The following is a 22,683-nucleotide window of genomic DNA, read 5'->3' on the forward strand; positions in this document are numbered from 1 at the left end:
AAATCACTTATTGAACTGTATCTTCCAGTGAAGTGTAAGATGCTGGCCAGTATCAAAGGCAGGCGATTGGGCTCGAGGGATCCTTAGCCCGGATCCATTCTAGCAATGCATATTCCAGAACTGCTCTGAGCTGCCCAGGTGCTGGCCGAGAGCCTCTTCAGGGCAGTGATTGCTCTGTGTTCCCATAGCAAAACACAGCACCACGCCTCTGCACAGAGCTGGGATCCCCATACGCTGTTATAGTACAAATAAGAACAGCGCCCCATTAATACCCCACTAATTTAGAAAACTGGCCTTCACCTTGTTTTTAAGACTAAAGAAGGAGAAAGATAGAATGTTCTTCGTGCTTTATTACATGTCTCCTTTAAACTCTGTTTTCTAATTTTGATGTGAGATTTTCATAATATAGTTTGGAAAAATGTAAGTCATCCCCAATAAACTCTCGACTTGTGCTCACATGAGTAGCCAGAACTAGCTGACCCAACAGAAGATACTCTGCTAGTCCAAGAGAATTTGCAGCTTGAAGATGAAAAAGCTTAGACTGGACCTTACTTTTCTCCTAATATCTCCTGGATGTGGCCGCTGGGAGTTCCCTTTGTCAGAGCAGTATTTTTTTTCCATAAGTCTGCAAGCAAGAAAGTCAAAAACTAGCCAGCACAAAAAGGATCAAATAAATTTTTAACATCTGCTAGCAGAAATGCTGTCCCCTGACTTCTCAGGACGAGCTTTAGAGCTGTCCAGAGAGTGCTCAATTATGCTTAGGCCATATTTTTATTAGAATCACAGTGAGCTGTTTGCCAGAGGCTTGAACTCTGAAAAATGAACCCCTCAAAACTTGCAAGTCCATTGTCATTGGCTCATTAGGTCTCCAATGAAAGGTGGGTCATAAATTCTATCACTGAGCCATGACAAAATTTCAAGCAGCTTTGATCACAATTCACTGTGACCATGAAACAGCTTCTGAACATGATTAAATACAGCACAAGGAAGCCTTGGTAAATGCTTGCACAGCCACTCTGCCCCCAAATCAGTTCTCTGCAGCATCTACCTTCTACAACACTAACTAAGCATCTTCCCAGTAACTCAAGGCAGTGATGTTACCTCTCATTTGCAGATGGAGATTCAAAGCTGTATCAAGTGACCTGCCCAGGATAATACAGAAGCCTGCAAATGGAGTGACCTGCACTAAGTGTTCCATCTAAAAGACTCCCTGTCCCCCCCATGCTCACTTGGAAAAGGGTTCCTCCCCTGTTCACTCCAGGCACTGAAGAGTAGAGATGGGGTTGGAGAAACTGAGCCTCATAAATTACAATTAAAAGCAATTCCTGCTAAATCGCAGAAATAAGGAAATGCTGATTGACTAATGCTCCTTAATCTCTCGCACTTTTTGATCAAAGCTTTGATTTATCTTCAGCAGCACCTACAGCTCCTCAGCTCTGACTTGTTAACCTCTCGTCCAATACGTTGAGGAGCTATAGTCGCTGACGAGTATGGAGCACAGCATTTCTCCATCATGTTTCAAGAAGATGGTCCCTGTCCAAAGAGGGTATAGTTTAAAAGCACAATAAATGGATATTAATGTGGAGCAGTGAGAGGCACTGTGAGGGCTGAGACAGTATCAATCAACACCACAAGCAATTGCGCATAACAGCATTCCTTATGTTGAATCTATTGTGGGGAGGGCACTGTTGCCTTCCTTCCCTTGTATGAAGGCAAGACACGTAAGCTACCCTGGTGACATTCATATTACTTTACCAAACTCCTAGAACTCTGAGGTTTTGCTCACCACATTTCAGCCATAAAGCTAGGTTCCCAATGGGAGATATGGCCAGAGTCACAAAATTTGAATAATAATAAAAAAAATGTTCAAACCTTTCCAAAGAGTGAATGGGCTCTGAATAGAAATAGTTTCAATCTACAAATCTGAGTACAGACAAGAGCATATCTAAAAGGAACATTAGGGAACAAATGCATGGTTCTGGTCTTGTTTAAGAACTATGGAAGGTCAAGCAAAAAGAGCTGGAAAAAAAATGCAAGTCTTCAGGTAGCTGTGATGCTCAGGGGCCTTTCACAATGGCTTCTCTCTTACAGCTCCTGCCTTATCTACCTTCTTCTTTCCATACTGACACATGGGAAATGCAAGAAAACGAATAGAAAATGAATGCCCCAGAGGCTGCCATCAGCTTTCAACAAGGAACAGCCTCTTTATTGTCTGCAGGAGGCAGGTCTGAAAGGCAAGGAACCAAGACATACAAGTCACGGAGCAAGAGAAACCTGCAGCCCTTGGGCAGACTGCAACAGGCAGGTCAGGAGGGAGGGCAAACCAGCTCTTCCCAGCACATCTGTCTCCATCTCTGCCTAAGCGAGGAGAAGCTTAATTATCTCATGCTGGAAAATAAAGGAGAAAAAAAGAGCCTGTCAATATCAGCCTGCTCAGACAGGAGCTCAAAAATCAAAGGGGCAGCTTTTGCCCTCATCTCATCAAGGTGAGCTGCAGAGATCTTTACTTTGCAGCCCAGCAGCTGGAAGTGGCTTCAGCGCTTGCATCTAAAGGCTTCTGAAATACAAACAGGTTTCAGCACATCAGCTGAACCACAGCAATTCCCAATGTGCTCATCTCCACCCATCGGGGCAGCCTGGCCCTTCAATATCGCTGATAAGCTCCCTCTGCTACCTTTATGCTAAGGAGGGGTCATAAGTGTGCACACATGAATAGTCAAAGCAAAGCTGCTAGTTCACAGCTATTCATTTCACACTTCCACATTAAGACCAGGCACACACTTTACAGTGTAAGTACATCCATATACTTGTGCTAAAAGCCATCTCTTTAGGAAGGGGAGGTTGAATGAATAGGCCTGTTCCAATACACTGGAGATATGAGGAGTCTGAATCTTGAATCAGATCCAGGCAGCCATGGAGAGGGTTTGTAATAGTGTGCTGGTCTTGGCTAGAGTAGAGTTAATTTTCTTCATAGTAGCTAGTATGGGGCTAAGATTTGGATTTGTGCTGAAAACAGTGTTGATAACACAGGGATGTTTTAGTTACTGCTGAGCAGTGCTTACACAGAGTCAAGGCCTTTTCTGCTTCTCACATCTCCTCACCAGTGAGCAGGCTGGGGATGCGCAAGAAGTTGGGAGGAGACACAGCTGGGACAGCTGACACCGACTGACCAAAGGGATGTTCCCAAGTAATCGTTATGCATGATGGAGCCCTGCTTTCCAGGAGATGGCTGAACGCCTGCCTGCCGATGGGAAGTGGAGAATGAATTCCTTGTTTTGCTTTGCTTGCGTGTGTGACTTTTGCTTTACCTATTAAACTGTCTTTACCTCAACCCACAACTTTTCTCGCTTTTACTCTTCTGATTCTCTCCCCCATCTCCCTGGGGGGAGAGAATCGACAAATAGGCTGGAGTTGGGAAGCTAAATGCCAAGGCGGCCTTAAGCACGGGAAGTTAGATCCGATTCTGCATTTCAGCACTGGAGAGCTCAAAGAAACTATCTTCCCACCTATGACAGTATTTAGTGAGCCAGTATGTGTGCTGGTTCTTTCCAGACAGGATTCAGCTCCAGGTGGGCAAAGCTGCACCCACAAAGGATGAATCTGACACCACGTGTAGGCACACATTTCACTGCAGAGTGAATCCTGCGGTGTCAATCACTGCGCTGATTCAGACATTTCGCTGCCTGACGACACATAAGCTTTTCCTAGTTGTGAACTGAGAAGCAGAGCCAGGCAGAAGTCAGCTAGGTAAACCTCATGCTGTATCCCCTTCTGAACAAGAGATCTGCGCACGGCCTTGTCTCCCATTTAATGAGTGGATCACTGTATCTGGTGTCAGTGATATGTGCTGCTTTTTGGCCTGTGTCCTTCCAGGGAAAGTAAGCAAACTATTTCTCCATTAGACTTTGCAACTTTATTGTTCATTTTCCCAACACATTTACTAATTTGGGTCCGAAATACTCAGTATCGCAGTACCCAGGGACCAAGATATACTCGGTGTTGCAAGGCCAGCTGCACTGATGGCCATGAAGACTGAAAGTGTCTGCAGTGGGCAGTGTAAGACAAGTTTCTTGCTTCTCCATTCAACAAAACACCACTGCTTTCACCTCAATGCTAGTTTCGGGACTGGATTTAAGTGGATGTTATACGTAGGGAAGTATCTCCTGATCTATCAAGAGCTCACCTGTGCATGTCCTCTTGTTTTCATGCAGTGTGTAGCCAACCCGACAGCTACAATAGTAGCCCCCCACGTAGTTGTGACAATGATGATTGCAGAGGGGTTCACCATCAAACAGCTGTTTGCACTCATCAATATCTAATGGGTAAAGCACAGAATTAGGCAACCAATATCCTTCAACAACACTTTATCGTGGTCTGAGCCAACTCTGTGTTTTGTGAGGTTGGCTTGTTTGCCTTTGGTTGCGGTGCCGGTTTGCATCTGCCTCCGTACAATGAGACTGCCCTCTCCCACCTTACCCCAGCAGCCATGGTCCATGAGAGCACAAGGAAGCACCAACCCCACCGTAGCTGCGTCTCATCTACAAGAGGGGCTGGTCTCTTACCTTCAGCAGCATAAAAGGCCTCAAAGCCCGTGAATGGTTTCTCATTGGAGTAGTCAGACCGAAACACTACCATGAGGTTGTTGTCAATGGAGACGTATGTCTTGTTGCCCGGAGCCTCCTCAGTGTCTGTACTATCCTTTCCACACAGCGCAGCCAAGGTCCTCCCACCAGAGCTCAGCTGCAAAACGGACAGACAAATCTACCAGACGAGCACAGACCTTTGCTCTTCCCAATTTGCTGCCACGGCTTGGAAAATGTGTTTAATGGTGTGAGAAGGAAGGCTTGGATACTCTCAAAAGATGCTTCTGGAGGTCAGTCCAGATCCAGGGAGGCATAAGAGAAGATTTCCCCTGTTCTCTGTGACTGAAGCCCATAATTTTGTCTCCCTTTTTCCTTTCAGAGGCCCACATAAAGCTGTGATGCCAGCCTGGGCTATCAGCGGCATGCTTTGTTTATAATGCTCTTGTAACTTGGCACTCTCAGTAACAATCACATCTTGGTAAAGCCAGAGACAACTGAGGTAAAAAGGTTTCATACACTGACAAATTCAAATGTATAGTAAAAGGTCTCTTTAAACTAGTGACTCACTTGGTCTATGATTCACTTACTACAGTTACAGCTCTTAATTTATCTTGTGTTTTTAATACAAGAGAAATGTTCTGATACATGGGGTTCATGTTGTGTATGATAGCAACAGAACTACAGACCTACCAGAAATGACTAGTCTGTCCTGCCCAAAGGAAATTACATGAAGAACAACACGGATTTGGGGAATGGGAGCAACTTGCCATATAAAACCATAGAAACGAGATCTTCCTAAATGGGATCAAGGCTGCCTGATTTGTTTCCATCAGATTCAAAAGTACTGCTAATGCATTGGTTTTGCGTACTCCCTGCATACGCAACTCCCTTTTTAATGTATATCAGGCCCCTGCAAACAACAAAACAAGTGCAGAGGTAGCGTGGCCTCGAATCAGTGACGAGGCCACAGACTAGAGCACACGCTAGCACGCAAGTACAAACTTTTCAGGGACAGACTGATCACCCAAACACTTCCCAAAGACAGTATCTTTGTTTCTTCTCCTGAGTTTTTTTTTCTCACATTAGCTAGCAAGCACACCACAGCAAGTGTTGCAAGTGCACATTTAGACAAGCTGACAGTATCTTGTTTAGACCATCACTTACACTTTTACAGTCTCCCATTATACGCTGTGTAAAGCACTACTCGTTAATTTAAAACACACACTGTAACTTCAGCAACATGAAGCTCAAATGTTGTTTTGGGCAAAATTTCAAACCTTTTGCTTCACAAGAGAACAACATCAGAATTTTCTGAACACAAACAACTCAAGTTTCAGATGTTCCAACATGACAACCAGTTCTACTTCCCAGTCCTGTGGGCCTCAATAAGCACATCATTTAAAATCAGCTGAGCCTGAACTTTACTAGCAGACTAGAATCAAGCGCTTACAACAGTTATGTTGGTCCTGCATGTGTCCAGGATCACATATACACAGTCTTTAACAACTTAACCTGCTACACATTGCCCTGCTCTACACATACCTTCACATAATCGTATTCACACAGGTAGGACAGCTCCAGGTTGAAATGGGTGAAGTAGATGCGGACAGAATATCCCTTGGGGACAGTAATATTCCAGATTCTCTCCTTGTGATTTGGGTAGACATTTGGGAAGTTGGGGGACGTGATCCTCCCATACATTTTCTGCAGCACAATGCTGCTGCTTGTTCCACTGTAAAGCATAGCTAGCAAGACAAACAGCCTGTGTCAAAGGAACAGAGATTAACAGAGCATCAACTCAGATCGTATTCCAAAAGCCACACATTCAAGTTGCCAGTCTTGATACCAAATCAGATATCTTAGCACTAGCTGAAATCTTTGTACCCAACACCCTTCTCACTTGAGAATGGAAGAAATCAGCAGGTATCAGTGGAGTCATACTGTAGTAACAGCTAAACAAGACAAGAATCACGCTTGCGCCTTCTAAGGCCTGCACAAAGCCAAGTGGCCAGAGGAGCTGGGGAGGTCCCTGGGACTGCACTCACCTCATCGTGTTGCTCTCCTGTCTGAGCCTGCTCTGCTGAGCCCTGGGGAAGGAACCTCTTCTGATATATTTGCATTTGGGGGCGGATGTATTTATTGTGTGTGCTCTGCTGTGTTTGTCTGGATGTTGAACTCTGATGTTTATCTCCCTTCCACCCCCTTCAGCCTGCTGAGTTCTGGGAACAGCAATTACTAAAACCAGGCTTATGTTCAGCGCATGAGGCCTCAGTCAATCACAGGGAGAGGCAGACAGAGATGGAGCGGATGGATTAGGAACGCTGCAGGCTCTTGGAGGAAGTCATAGTATCACAGCTCTGTGGGAAGGCAGGCAGTGGGAGGAGGTACAGAGCGGTTCCAATGTCCGTGTGGGGGAGTGAGGGGAGCTGGGCAATGCTCTTTGCCTTTAACCAACTGATCTACAATTACTATTAATGCAAACAGCATGTTATTGGAAGTACAGTTTCTTCTGCTGTCAGAGCAGGCAGGTGTTGAAAACAAAATAATGCGGCACATTACAGGATTTCAGAATAGTGAGTCTGGTTAGATGGTTCTGTGTAATGGGACAGGAATATTCAGGTGACTCCACGCTACAGTGCACACAGGCACAAGTTTAAGAGATGCCAAAGTCTTCCAGCTCCCAGCTGCACATTTTAAGCCAATGCAAGCCTGTGTTGACTGAAACCTGCTCCATGCCTTGTTCATACACATGGAGTGCTTTCTATCCTGTCCATCCTGAAATACCCATAAGGTAAAAAGGCAAGCTTAAGAAATTATGTCTTTTGAACCTGGCTTGCTACAGAAACAAAACAAAAATCCCCTGTGCTCACATCTGCCTGTGTAAGGTAGCTTACTAACTTTAAAAGCCCAACAGTCAATTTCTACCAAATTTGGCAGAAGAGAAGCAGTTCCAAGGATGGCACTGCAACGGAGACAGGAGCATGGATAAAAAAAAAAAAAAAAAAAAAAGAATTCCTATTACTGGGGATTCTCTGAGGAAAAAAACTGAAAATGAACTCAAATTTCTTTTAAACAATTGTGGATCCACACAGGGATTTCACACCACTATAAGACATCAGGGAATTCAACTGAGAGAGCAAATGCAATACGACATAAAGCTTTATTAATTCCACTGCTTGCAGACTGTTTCTTTCCAAGTCAGTGTTTGGGTTTCCCACAAACCTCCTATTCCAGCACATACAGAGATAGGCATAGAGGGTGAAAAGCCAGGTATGTTAATGCTGATCCTATGTCCCACCTCTTCCCTGACAAAAATGGACAGAGAGCAGGAAAACTGATTTGCAGTAGGGAACAGATTACCACACTGCACAGGCAGGAAATATACACTGAGATATCCTGTAATTAAATGGACACCTTTTGATACTCATTTTTGAATAGCCAAAAAGTCATTACCCCAGGCGGTGAAGCTGGTGCTGGCAGGAAAGCAGGACTTATTACATGAACAAAACTAAAGCCAACAAACCATTCAGCAGACTGCAAACAGAAAACACCATTTAATAAAAACGAAGGAGAAACCAGTAGCAGTAACAATTAATTGTGTAGCAGCAGTACCTACAAGCACGGTTAACAGACAAGAACCCAGATGGGACTAGCTTTTCCTATGTATGGCACACTAGGTGCTAAAATGATCCTATCAACACATGCAAGATGTGGAGTTTATACTGGCTGGAAACAAGGGAAGAGAGAGAAAATTTTGCAAAAAATCAATCTGTGCCTAACTGAGCTAGTACCTGATTCCCACAGACATAAATACTTCCAGAAGTGTCCCACATCAGGCTTCCTGCTCAGTTCAGTAGCAGAGGCACGAGGAGTCAATTCTGATCCTAGGTCTGAACAGTTTCTCGCAGCCCCAGAATCTGATGAGGCCACTGAAGCTGATGGTTGCTGCCTAGCACTGAAATAAGAAAGCTGAATTAATAAACTGTAATCCTGGAGACCGAGAAAGCGAATGTTTGTTGCACATACTGGCTTTCCTCTGGCATGGTCTGTGGAGAGACAAGACTGCTGTGATTTTAGTCCTCAGCACCTGATGCAAACAATGCCAAAAATGTTGTCCCTGTTTCTTTGCCCAGAAACCTTCTGCCTCCAAAAGGCTGCTGGGCATCAGCTAGCCAGGTGCAGCAGTATCTTGAGAGCACCATGATAGCTAACCTCAGGCCCCACAGATGCTGCTCTTGCCCACAATTTCCCTTTTGACTGCACAGGATTAAGCCAGCCTGACGGCTGAGTGGACTACATCCATGTAACTGCAGTTACCAGCACTCTGTAACTTGCTGAGTTACTGATCCACTTTAGGAAGCTTGGGTGTTATCTGAAATGACAGATGTCTCTTGAGAAGTCTGCCTAGCTTGTGCCCATCTCCTTCCATGCTGAGGTAGCACAAAGGCAAGCCGTTATTTTTAAGAGAACCACCAACTGTGAAAGCCAAGGTTCAGAAAAAGAACTTCCCCTTGAAAAACAAACAAAGAAATGTTCTGTGGAATGGAGGAAGGACACAGAGATACTGGAGAGACCTCATATGAGCCCATACTCTCCTCAGACCCTGTACAGTCTCTCAAAATATGCTTTTACTACTTATCACTGAGGTCTGTCAAGAAAAGGTTTCAAATTCCTCCTGTGGCAACAGCAAGTGCAGACAGCTAAGCCACACACATAAATAAATTAGCAAGAGCAGAGCTGCTCAGCCAAAACAGTGCCCCTCGGGCTGGTACTACTAAGATCCAAAGACCTGATCTCCACTTTCCCGACAAAACCAGACAGCAACAGAAACCCACTGACAAGAGAAGGCTGGAAACCAGCTGTGCAGCTACGGCCTTCATCAAAGTTGTGCAAGATCCAGGCTAAGTCCCGGGGCAGCTCTTCAGATTTCCCTCTGACCTCAAGTTTTAAAACTGGAAAAATGTTACCTGAGGTACATTCTGCCAAAGCTATGTTCCTACAGAAAGGGCTTCAGCTGTGACAAAGCCTGAGGTCCTGTAAAAATGAAGTCACTACAGCCCCACATCCACTTAACCAAAAAAGTCCCAGACAGCTCTATTCTCAAATACACCATGCAAAACCACACACTGCCTCAGAAAATCATCTTGTGCCAGGGGAGAAAACCGCCTCTGGGCCTTTGAAAGGCAGCGCCTGCGTTCTGACAGCAATTCCATGAAAAGCACTGCAACGACTGACCAGAGTCAGGAGCAGATGTTTCAGGTGTAACAAACAGGACAGTGAGCATCTAAACGTGCCTCCAGATCTGAAACACAGGTACAGTGCCAAAGCAAGAGGCTGGTTAACGAATGGAGGAAAAGCATGCGCAGGCCTTCCCAGCTTCTAAGATGAGACAGTGCAGCCATCTAACATAGCAGTGGCTATCCTTGCGTCACAAACCAGGAGAGCAAACGAGCGTAATAGCTGCTTGCTGTGATCCCCGAAGACATTGCTCCCGACTGCCCCTTATTTCTCAAATGCCAGCTGCCTCTGCAGAGCCCTAAGAGATTGCTTGGATGCTTGCTGTTCTGTGGCTAAATGCAATCCTCCTGCATTGAGGGGTTTGGAGCACTGGGGGGAACATGCAACAAAGGAAAAGGAGTTCTGCTTCCTATTACAAATCAAATAGCGTGACTGACATCAAAAGACAAGCACACAGATGGAGCAAGCAGAGCATAGAGTGGGGCAGGGGGAAGAGCCTGGCTGCTGTGAAACAGGGAAAAAATAATCTTGCCAGGGCAAAAATAGCAGAGAAAGCTCATGCAATGGGGCAAGATACTTTCTCTCTTCAGTTAGGTCATGCTTTCCTCCTTCCCATGCTCTCTACCGCTACTGGATTGTTTTATATTCTGTTTGCAAAGGTGGACTCCAGCTGCTACAGAGTGCTAAGGCACATTTTTCCAGCAGCGAAAAAATCACTGGACTTGTCCTCTCTACGCTGCACTAACTGACTTCAGAGGACAGCCAATGCAATTCTACAGGGTCATCCTCACCTGAAAGCACTCGGATCTGAGCTCAAATCATCTAGGAAGATCAACAAAAGTTCTGGGGTAAAGATACTAGACTACAGCTTTGCTCCTCTGGCATGAACAGAGCTCTCAAAAACAAAGGTAACTGTCATCTGTGTGGGGCTGGTCTCAGGCTGTGAAACATGACCTCTCCAGCAGCACCACAAAGCTCTGAGTGTCTTTGAACATGTGTCTCTGTGTGTGTGCACATGTGCATGCACGTGTTAGCAACGACACACACACAATTTATACATTATGTATGTGTACACCATCAAAATGATAAGGTGCAAATACCTGTATAACTTCTGTTCCAACTACAGAGCTGCAGAATCCAACAGCACAGTTTTCATGTATGCCAGTCCATTTCAACCACTGCATGGATGTATGTATATGTATTTACGCACGTGATTATACAAATACCAGGGCAAACCCCTGTACTGCACACAGTCATCCCCTTGGGGAGAGGATATGATGGCACACAAGTAAGAGATGCTGGTCACATCACTCTGCCTTCTCCTGGAAAAAACTCCCACTCTGCCATGGGGAAGACAGCATAAGACCTGCGTAGGTCAGAATCTCTCTTCCCCTTGCCTGTCTCCCCAGTCCCATTAGCCTGGCTCTCAAAAATTTAACTAGCTCACAAAGCTACTGTCTCGCTCCCACCCACATCTTTGGTAGCTGCAGCATGTCTGCTGGGCTGGCTCCAAGTCTCTGACTTCACTGGAGCAGCTGTTTGTGCTGGGAAGAGAATTTGGTTACAATTCAGATAAAGCTAGAGCCAAAGCTATGAAATACAGTGCTGTCTTCTCTCCAAAGATGCTATGCATGTTGCAGGCACAGCCAACACGCTTTCCTTGGGTAAGCCTGCCTCCAAACAGCTAAGAGGAACAAAGGGAGTGGGTGAATAACACACGTCTAACATGTATCTCTTGTCCAACATGAAGTCTCAAAGCACGGAAGGCAGAGTGGGGACAAAAACAAAGAAAAGCAAGAAAAATACAAGAAATCTCTGTACTAGAGGACACAAAGACCAATCAAGGATGAGCCCATCAGGAACTCCCTATTGTAAATAGTGAGGCTAATGAAAAGCCTCCCCCAACCCTATCATAGCCTTATTCAGCAAGCAGCTTGGCCCTGCAAAGTAATTAAGAGACTTTTCAGCTCCCAGAACAGCACTCAGGAATGACAATCTCATTTAGAGAGAGTAGTTTGGGGTTACACACCTGCCAGGATGACTGGAAGGCCTGGAAAGTCACTTGCCAGCTTAGAAAAGGCTATTAGCATGTGCCATTCCCCCCAGCGCACAGGCTCCAACAACAGGATCCACTTGAGCAGCAGGCTCTCTCCAAAATCAATCTTTGTCAAGGGAGAACTGAAAAGCAAGCTTGGCAGAAGAACCATATCCATCTCCTGCAGGAGCTTCCTTGTATCCCCCACTGTTATATCCTTTCTTAAACAAACCTTAAACTTTTTCCTATCTGCAGAACCAGACTCTGCAGAGTACAGTGACCACCACTAAGTTTGGGATGAAGTCCTGGTTTCTCAAAGAAGGGGAACCCAGACTTCATCTTCCACACCAAAACTACAGCAGGCAAGTTGCTCTCAGCTGAGAGCACAAGGTCTGCTTTTGGAACTCAGATCTTGGCTTGTCTCTATTTCCACCTCCATTTCATTTCTTGCTTCCTTTTCCATGAGTACTCTTCCTCTACATGCAATAATTACCACTGTGCAGAACTGTATTCACCTCCCAAATGTGTAACTTGCTGAGACTGGAGGAGACAGTAAATTCCTGAGGCTCCCACCCCTCTCAGGGAGAAGCTGAGAAATGTGTTGAAGAATAGGTTTCAACAGCATTAGGACTAGCAAATTCATTAAACCCACTTTCAACAGGCTCCTTCTCCATATATACATCCAAATGCATTTTCTACTCATCCCTGTTCAACTCAAAAACATTTTTCACCATTTGTCTTCCTCTGCAATTGTCCATAACCTCATTTTTTCCTAACAAAGAGGCTATTACCCCACTAATCTAGATAAACAGTAAAGCCAGCCCAAAGCACTCCCAAAATAAGAGCTATTGCTCAGACAGTAAAGAGTTTGTATGATACATCGAAATGGACAAATCTTCCCTTTGGCTAAATCCCTCCCTGAATATACACGACCTCATTCCTGCCTTGGAGAAAACAGATTGAAGGCCGTGTCAGAGCCAACAGTCGCATCAATCAGAACCTGTATATTAAAATGCCTGTAGCACTCCAGGAGAAAAAACAGACCTACCAAGCAACCAGCTGTGCTCAACTTTTGCATACCACCTCAATGGAATAATATGCCTTTCCCAACTATTCGAATCAACCCCCCTTCAAAGAACTCTGGGATCCCTGATTGTTCTCTTTGGAGGAGAAATTACGGATACCTTCTAGGTACTAGGTACCTTCTAGATGCATTGCCTTTTACAAAGACTGGCCTTATCTATCTTATTTTTAAGGCAGGAATGTCTCATCTGGTTCTGCCCAAAAGAACTAGAAGTGTTCAAACCAGTGTTTTTCAGCCTAGATCTAAGCTCATTTTTGCCAGAATTCCACCCTAAAGCTCTTGTTCCTTGCCCTAGGGAAAAAAAAAAAACCCCAAACCAGCAAGCCCACCAAAATGCAGAGCAAGAGTTCTGTGCTACATGGACACTTCACTGCTCAGCTTCTTTGCTCATTTTTGCTTCTCTCACAGAAAACTTCACAAAGCAATAACCAGCAAAACATCCTTTGCTCCTGTGTGCAGGCAATGTGAAACACTTGGATTTGTGGTGAAATTGCTATTGTTTCATAGAGAAAATTAACTCTGTCTTTTAAATGAGTGGGACACTCACCTGGGCTTCCTTCTCCTCACTTTTCAACACAACACTGAAGTTTCAGCAGGAGTCATGACTAAAGCTCGAACAATAGAGGGAATCTGCAAAAAGAAAAGAACAGCTTTTAAATACAGTTTTCAACAAAACACAATTAAACAGAAGTATTACAAAGGCGGAATTAGCTCATGCCAACAAAGCACTGTATTCTGTCTCAGAAAAATCTGCATTTCAGAGATAGACAGAGCTATAACATGGCTGTACAAAACCAAATGCTCAGGTGTTTGTTAGTACTCAAATACTCCCTGGATTAAGAGGTTACCTGACTGCTGAGCATAAGTGATTACATATGTGACTTCTTCACACCTGCTGGACATACTGCCACCTGTTTTTACCTACTAACAGCAGGCCCACCACTTGTTGAGTCTCAAAGCTGCATGCAGAAAAAGCCCACCAGAAATTGTTGACATACTCTGGAGGCATTGGGCCTGCTGGCAAGTGAAGGGAGACTTACTGGATGCTAACCCTCTAATTTAAAATTAGACACAGAGTCTATGAAAGTCTATCCTGAATTGCCCCAGAATTGCCCCAGCCATAATATCTGCCAGTGACTTCCGCTAGCCACCGAACAGTTGTAAGAGCTTACTTTTCTCCAGCAATGCTCAGCTCCACTGCAAACAAAATCATTTGGCTATGTACAGAGTTAACTTGGTACAAGGACATGGGATCTAACCCGGATTCTAACCTGAATGCCAAGGCACTCACAGCACAGAGAATTGAACAGTTATAGCAAGCTCCGAGCCTTTTTAGCTAACAATTAAAACTAAAGGAAGAAACTCTGGGAGGTCACAATGAAAATACTTTAGGTACTCTTCTGTGGGGCAGGCAAAAGGGAAACAGTCTTGCTATAGCATGTGTTTACCTGAAGTGGCAAGAGCAATACAGAGCCACCAAGCAGCCAGCAAATTAAAATATCATTGCATGTAATTTAAATGTTTGGCTGGGATCCCCTGAGGCCTGGTAGGAAGAACCTCTGGGGAAAGGAAGATATTTTGTTTGATGTATGTTAGCAAGGAGGAAACTGAGCCAGAGGACTAGCACGGCTGGAAGAATTATTTTTGCTGAAGTCAGATTACTCTAACTTGTCTGTTAGCCTCTGCTTAGCAGCACTGTAATGACCCAAAATTGCAGCTGACAGATTGGTGCTGAGAGTTTGTCTCACTGAGGCTACTGCATGTGGATGGGCCATTATTCTTTCAATTTTGGTCTCTGATGCCTGTTAACATACATTAGGCTTTTCCATATGGTGCTTTTTAGCCTGGTGTCCAGGGCAGCTGCCTGGGCCTCTGTCCCCACCCACATGCTCAGGCCCTGTCTAATGAAAATGGATGACGGCCCCAGCTTAGTAATGGGACACAGATGGGCCAAATGGTTTTTCGCTTTGAAACATATTTTCATTTAAGAAAGTCTCCAAAGTCAGTGAGGTTTTTTTTCATGTATCACTGTAATATTCCCCACTAATACACTGCAATCTTCACACAGGTGAGGAATTCAAAGTTGCAAACTTTCGGTTTAACTGAATCTGGAAGTCTACAGATCAATGTCCTAGTGCTGCTATTCTGCTGATGGCCTTGACAGTCACTTGCATGTTCTCCCACTTTCCTCCTATCTCACCTCTTCTACTCCTACTGAAAGATCTTCAGCATGAGAAGCGGCATTTTTTTGGGCAGACTTTCTGTTAAAAGAAGGCCTGACAGGCTGTTGAACCAGCCTCAGCTGAGGGACTGTACTGCCTCCTGCAATACAGATAGTAATGATAAATTAAACTGGTTTACTAAATATGAAGGCTTTGTGCAGACACAGCACAAGGAGCCTCCACAGCCACACGTGAGAAAACTTGACTGAGGGGACTGTGCAACGGGCATGGCAATCAAGGGTCATCTCCCAGCAGGACTCCTCATTCTTCAAGTTATTCTTCTTGTTAATACTATTTGTATTCGAAGAACAAATGGGCATAAGCAGAGTCCAAATGCCAGAGAAGAGTCAAACGCTTCCACATAATTTGTGGGAAAACCAAGCTCATCTTTTAGATGACATCAGTGCAGTGCCGTACACTCACCAACAAATGTGCAGAGTTAAGGTATGCAGTAGGCAAACATCTGCTGCAAGATGGGAGCCATCTGTATTTTGGGCCAAGTGTCCTGTGTCATAAGTTGCCACTGCAAGCCTATAGCCCAGTACTGTTTTGCAAACAGCTTTTCACACACCTCTTATACTAACTTGCTCTTTTGGCCAGCCTGGGGCATCTCATACTCAATTCCATGCAGATTAGACAGGACTTGGTTGCAGCCTGCATTACCAGAGTGATCTGGGAAGCCACGCAGAACGAACTTCCCTTTGCTGACTGCTTTGGTGACCCACTTGTTCTGTGGTACACCCTAGGAGATGGAGTTACCTTGCATTCTGCACATTGGGAAGTTCCCAAGGGCTCATGAGGCTGTCTCTGACTTTCCAAAGTGCTCCTTGTTATTTACGGTTTCTGCACTCCTGCTAAGTCTTTTCAAATAATTTGGAAATAATCCCCTTAATGCTAGGACAGTGTTTGCCCATGACATCTCATTTACCAGGCAGTCTATCTTCCCAGAAAGGTGAAGCCTAGTTAAATGTTTCTGAGGGACAGGACAAGCATCTGTATGTGCACGTGTGAAAATGGGATGGGATTCCGGGAAACAATTCTCCTCAAATCTCTCAGCCTTCATTACAATTCGTCTTTTAAGTGCCAGCTCTGATTTATGGTCTGCCATTCAGAGGCTACAAAGGCCTGCAGCCAGAACTGACCAGCTGTCAGAAGAGGGCTTACAGACACAGAAAACATATTAACCTGTCTCTCTGCCTAGATCTCGTAACTGATAGAGGAGCTGACAAAGATGGGCTGTTCTTGGCACATTACTTCCACTGAGAGCATTGCTTGTGGCTGTGATTGTTCAAAGGTGGAGACACCCGGAAGCATGTGAAGATTCCCCAGGTGCAGTAACTTGGACACAGCCCCGTATCTTACGCCCCAAGAGACTTCTTGCATTGTGGTTCCCACCCTCCTGCTTGCTTCCTGCAGGATCTTTGATACATTGGCTGGGACTTTGGTTTGTCTCCTGTTAAATAGGAATGATCATTCTTGTTTGATGTACAAAGATGCTGGCAAAGGTGGATCATCTCAAAGACTCCTTCATGAAAACTGCTAGTTAAATAAAAGTGGAAGCAACTACTTATCTGAAAGGAATAATACGCACACACACACATGCACAGCCACTTTCTCCTTGCAGCAATAACACTCAGCAATTCCGTATTTTAACCAAGCCACAGTAATAATGTAAGATTATTGACAAAATGCAAGCCTGCCTGTGACTAGATGGCGGTTAAAGGGAGGGAGGACATTCCCTTACCTCACTCTACTGGGTTTACGTACCCTCTCACACAGATTCTGAGTCACACACTACTTCACTTTGCAATATGGAGACATTCACATTTTTATTCTGGAATGGAGCAAAAGGCCACCAGTGGCATTTCTTCTCAGTTATTCTGCTTCTAGCCCACTCTGTCCCATGGCATGACAAGCTGCCTTCCAGCACTGAACAGGGTTCAGTTATCCTTTTCGGAAGAGCAATCACAAGGCACTTTCCAGCCTGCTGGCTCCCAGCAGTGGGTAGATTCATCAGTTCACAGACGAAGATGAGCATTGTTTGCAAGCCAATATTTTAGAGCACAAAGACTGCTGTTTGCTCCCCATGGTTCTGGGCTCCTAAAGTGTAAATCCATGGTGGTTTTGAGGCAGCTGCAGCTCCCTGTCTCTACACCTGCACCTAAGCTTCTAGCAGGGCATCTCTCACCATGGGACTGATTTACTTCTGACGAGATTAGCAGCACAAGGCCAAGGACAGAGGCAGAGCCCTTGGAGCAAAAACTGCTTGTGTGGAGACATGTCCTGACCTCTGGGTTTCACTCTGAGCAGGGGACTTCCTGCACAGTGTCTTCTCCCAACTGGAAGAGTTAAAAGCTCTGTACAAACTATTATCCCAGAAGTACTCTCCTTTCCCTTTCTCTATTAATTAAGCCGCTGCCTGTGCTAGGTTCTCTAACTAATGCGGACTAATACACTCAGTCCTATCTAGACAATCTGCTCTTGTTCAAATACATAAACAAATTCACAGCAAAACCAACCAGATTTGAAGACTCTTCCTTCTATGCAACAGTGACTGAAGCTACAATGTGTCTAAAATGATGGACTTAAAAACCATCAACTAAGGGACCAAAAGTCTCTTGGACAATTTCTGGAATGTACAAGCCAGGAGTGGGCAGCTATCCACAGCAATAAACCCTTGGCTTCTTCCTCTCTGTCAAGAAGAGACTAAAACACATCAGCCAAGCACAGCCCAGTGAAATTGAAGACAATAGGAAGTAGGTCTGACTTCAACCCAAATTCAGTAAGGTCCCAGCTATAAAGACTGATTATAATATTTTATTTTTTTTACTAAACTTTAATTGGTTTAAAACAAGAGCCCTCCAAGTCCCCAAGGTACTGCTAGAACTGAAATTCCTCGTTCCCAGCTGAATGCCCTGAGTCCAGGGAAACAGCATGCTCTCTCCCCTGGCACAGGTACTTATTCCCTTGTGTGCTGTGGTCCTGCTAGACAGCAACCCTCATCCAGCCCAGCCTACCACTTACAACTAAGACATTCTCTTGGGACATGGAAGACGTGGATTTGGGTTGTTCAGATTTCCTTCACCTCCCAAATGCTTCCTCTGAGACTTTCTATGAGCCCTACATAATTTTAACAAGTGGGAAGCGGACACGCTGGAAGATTTGAATCTAGATTCAAACAGCTCTCTCCAAAGCTCCTATCTTAAGGGACTGAAATGCTGGCTTTTTTCCATCTGGTACCTCCCTCCCAAGGCTGCAAAATGAGATACAAATCTAAGAGTGAGAGCTCAGTCAGCTCCAAAGGTGCTGGAATCAGCAAAGAGAAATACACAGATGAGACATGCCTGTTACAAGAAGGCTCACAGGCTCAGCACAGGTAGTTAAACTGATCTCCCTTTGCATGGGGTACAGCTGCTCCTCAGCAGTCTGGGTCACAGGCTGACAGCTTCTACAGTCTCTGCTTGTATTCCCAGGCTTCTGCAAAGGAAGAACAAGCTAAACAACAAGCAGTGTGCTGTTCTCCATTAGCTTCTGTCTCACTTATCGACACGGGCCCTCTGACTCCCAAATATTTCCTGCTTTAAAGCCTCAGTGATTATTCTGAAATAAAAAGCAACTTTAACCACAATAGATATTCTGCAGTAACGCTCTGTCAGAATCTTCATTCTGAAAGTTACCCCTATGCTGACAAGTCCCTGTTTGCTATGTGTCTCTGGATAACTGATTTTTACCTACCTGCACTTCATCATCTACTGCCTTAGTGGTAACTCTGACTGTAACTCCTTAGAAATCTCTGAAGAAAAGCTGTATCTCTTAAATCCTTGTTGGAACAGTAGAGAATACCTTCTGATTTCCCATCTCTCAGACATCTATAGCATACAGACCGTCACACCACAGTTTCACCAAAATGCACACCAGATTAACGCTGCCTGTCCTTCTGACCTAGTCTACAAAAACTACAGTGCTCAGGCACCTCCCTCGCATCCTCCTCTCAAATCCCTGCAAGTTCAATCAGGGTTTAGCAAAGACAGGAAAAATCCACTGTGTAAGATATCCTCCCAATTCACTGAGAGGTCATTTGTACTCAGGATTTCCTATGTTGCACAGGTCTTACATGAAGCTACTGTACATTCCGAACGGTCAAGGTAATAGCTTCTTTTATGGAGCAGTCTCCATGGAATATAAAATGCATTTACAGCCTGCTGTTGCTGAGGGCTTTGTGAATACAGGAGCTCAGAGAAGTAAACCTTCAAAGCCCACTGCACAAGAGAGGCTTTCAGAGCTCAGAGAACAAGGCCACTGAACAAACTATTTACAGTGAGTAACAAATAGACAGTGAACAAATGCCTTATTTGACCTGTGTTATTCTTCCGCTCAACAAAACCTAGTGTGGCAGGAAAGTCAGCAGAGCCACAGGCAGAGGTACATGTGGCATTATGGTTAGAACAAGACACAGAGCAATGTCTCTCAGATTAGTATCTCCCACCACCAAGCCCAAGGCAAATCTCCTAGCCCATACTGCCAAGAAAGATAAATAAAAGCAGTGCTTCTGTGTCACAGGAATGTGCTGTTGTCAAGTTTGTTGCTACCTAAACCACCAACTTATCAGATGAAGGTTGTCAAAAACAAGTGTCCTGGCAAAACACGTTCTGTGAGCCACTATATTCATCTATGACCAAAAGCAACAGCAGAATTCATTCGACTCAGTGGAGAGAAGATTTCCCTTTTGTGCAAATCCAGTTATTCTTTTTCCCAGTTGGTGTCTGACTGTTTACAACACTTGCATCTGACTACTTATATGCCATCAACCTCAAAACAGATTTTTTTTTAAAATAAATGGACTCAATGCTTTTCAAACACACGTTTAGTGTTTCTGAGCTGAGCCAAATATGATAACAACATAAATCAAGACACTCTATGCAACCTTGTATTTCATTCTCTCTGAAATCCTAGGTTTAACCTCAATTTTCTGTAGCTGTAATCAATGCTAAAGGTGCCTCCTAGGCCACGTGTTGTTTGAGAATGACAGACATACGACCACCAGACCAGGCAGTGCTGTTCTGTTCCCACTAAATTTAACTCCATTTGCCAGCTACCTGCAGACAGACAGTATCTTTGTGAAGTCTGGTCAGATTGCAACTCTCTCCTTTATCCGAGGCTGAAAATGCATACAGTGAAGTATTGATTCCCTGCTAGCTGACCTGACAGTATGTATTAAAACAAGATCTTCACGACTAAAAGCACATACAAATAAGTCACCGTGGAGGGTACTAAATTTCAAATTAATACCTCTCCAGATTCTCTGTCGTATCTGCCCATGTATACACATGCTTTGATCTCAGAGTAAATGAGATTTACTCTGTTTTCATTGAGGAGTAAGCTGCCCTGGACTACTTCACATTTATCACGCGATAGATATGCACACAGAGTTACCCCTGGGTACTGAATATACTGTAGGTTCACAGCTGAGCTTGTCCTTGTGATAATTCTTTCACTTGCCTGCAGCTTGATGCATAAGCATGAGCTAGCTTTAGGTCAAAAAAAAATTAAAAAAAAATAAATACAGTGAATACCACTGGACCATGCATTGAATTACGTGAGGTCAGCACTGTGTGCGCTAGCTGACTTTAAAAGTTTGCCTTCTGGCATGTTTTTCACTTTTTAATGTGTCTTTTTCACTTTTTTAAAAATCTGGAGATAGCTCATAGGTATTATCCACTTACTCATACACACACAATTATTCTAAGCTGTCACAAGATTTTAAAATGCATTGGCTATTGCACCTGAAAAAGAAATAACATACTCTGACTCCATTCTACTTGACATATACCATTATAAGACTAACAATTCTTTTGTGAAAATTTAAATAGAAAATGCCCATATATGACACGTCATTCATAACCCTTCGTTAAGCCCCTCCCACTGAATCTGACTTATCATGCTCCACTCCCTAATATTAAATGCTGTCATCAGGCAGGATCTCACATTGCTTCAGCCTCAGCACATTGACTTACTAAGGAAACTGCAAAATTAAATCCAACTCAAACACCGATTTCAGCTCTGATGAAAGAAGCTGGCCCCTATCCACAGCACGTGCACTGGCAGTGCAGATTTCCTGCCTGGTGCTCAGCCAGCCTGCCTCAGCCTGCACCAGCAGGAACCATCTGTAGGGATGGAAGAAGAGTTCAACTTCCAAATTTACTTCCAACCTTGAGAGCAGCCGGACTACTCTCTCCTCCAGGAACCACTAAATAATACAGCATACATAGTTTGCTGAACAGGCAGTCTCTGTTTGGGGCAATCACTATGTCCATGTGCTGTGGGGTTTCTCATTTTCTCCGCATGTTAGCTTGAACATTATTATCACAGACAAGATTTAATGGGGGATAATAAGGCAACTCTTATGAGAATACTTCTAAGGTACTAGCATCCTGGTTGGTCTCATATTATTACACGGGTCTAAGTAACAATAACAGCTATATTTAGTTTTTATACAGCACTTGTCACCCACATATCTTAAGAAAAAATATAAAAGGAGGTGAGAGCTACCATGCCATTTTAAAGACAGGGAAACTGAGGTATTGAAAGGGAGGTAATGATAAAACACAAATGCCAGCAGCAAAGTGAGGCATAAAACCAGGTCTCCTGTGTCCTAGCTGGGTGCTCCAGGCAACACAGTTGGAAAGCTCCATATCCCATTACCCATATACTGAGTCGCTGAGTTCCCCCAGCAAGGATCTTATTTTTCATTATGGAGTGAAAAATAAAACAAGCCACAGGGCTCTAACTCCTCCTGCAAGTCAGAGACACACAGCCAGAAATTTCCATGGCAAACAACGCAGTGAAAATGCAGCCCGACACAGAATAAAGTGGCAGCAGCAAGCCAGCCCATCTAGGTGCCGGAGTGGTTGTATCACTCATTATTCAGGGAGAGCGGGGGAGTTGGAAGCGTTACTTCAACTGTAAGAAAACAGGCTGGCTGCTGATTAATCCAAAATGCTGCTGCTGAGAGGAGAGACCTCATGGTCACCGGCCTCCAAAAACACGATCTAAAGGTTCAAAAGCAAGCCACTATAAATAACTACCTTCTAGTTCTCACCAGCAGCCAGTCAGGCTTTGGAGACAGGCTCAGTAACGTACAGCTGAAGCCTGCTAATTTGTGTGGTCATTCCAGTGATGTAATACAGCTCTGAAACTCAACTTGTTAATACTAAGAATTAAAACAAGTAAGAGCAATTGAATTTACTTTTTTCCAGCATGCAAACCCAAGGGCTCAGTACTCTCCTTCAGAGAGAAGTATCTGTGCTGAACTCAAACATCTACCTTTCATATCTCTACATTACCTGTCAGTTGTAAAACTAAGGTTCAAAAAGCTCCTCAGCAAGCCAAAAGAAATAAAACTACAGGCCCAGAGAAGCTACTCTCCAGACAGCAAATGGCATCCAAAAAGGTAAGTAAGAGAAATCAGGCATTTAATTTTCATGTTTTTAAGCAAGATGACAAGCCACCAAGAAACCATGA

At 44.3% G+C, this 22,683-nt stretch overlaps 1 protein-coding gene across 1 annotated transcript; it reads right to left on the reverse strand.

Annotated features, from left to right (window-relative positions):
• Positions 1-1,513: 1,513 nt before the first annotated feature.
• Positions 1,514-6,677, reverse strand: LOC104642270 (MBL associated serine protease 2). Its single transcript, XM_010311191.2, has 5 exons — positions 6,629-6,677; positions 6,126-6,345; positions 4,563-4,740; positions 4,184-4,315; positions 1,514-2,388 (listed from the first exon to the last, which is right to left on the reverse strand). The coding sequence occupies exons 1-5, from the start codon at positions 6,631-6,633 to the stop codon at positions 2,384-2,386; spliced, it is 540 nt and encodes a 179-aa protein (XP_010309493.1). The 5' UTR covers positions 6,634-6,677; the 3' UTR covers positions 1,514-2,383.
• Between the last annotated feature and the right edge of the window lie 16,006 nt (positions 6,678-22,683).

The sequence above is a fragment of the Balearica regulorum genome, chromosome 21, assembly GCF_011004875.1.
Source record: "Balearica regulorum gibbericeps isolate bBalReg1 chromosome 21, bBalReg1.pri, whole genome shotgun sequence".
Classification (NCBI taxonomy): Eukaryota; Metazoa; Chordata; class Aves; order Gruiformes; family Gruidae; genus Balearica; species Balearica regulorum.

Coding starts and splice junctions, on each gene's coding strand:
- LOC104642270 (XM_010311191.2), bottom strand. Junction 4,741..6,125: donor GTGAATACGATTATGTGAAG/GTATGTGTAGAG, acceptor TCCGTTTTGCAG/CTGAGCTCTGGTGGGAGGAC. Junction 4,316..4,562: donor GGCCTTTTATGCTGCTGAAG/GTAAGAGACCAG, acceptor TTTACCCATTAG/ATATTGATGAGTGCAAACAG.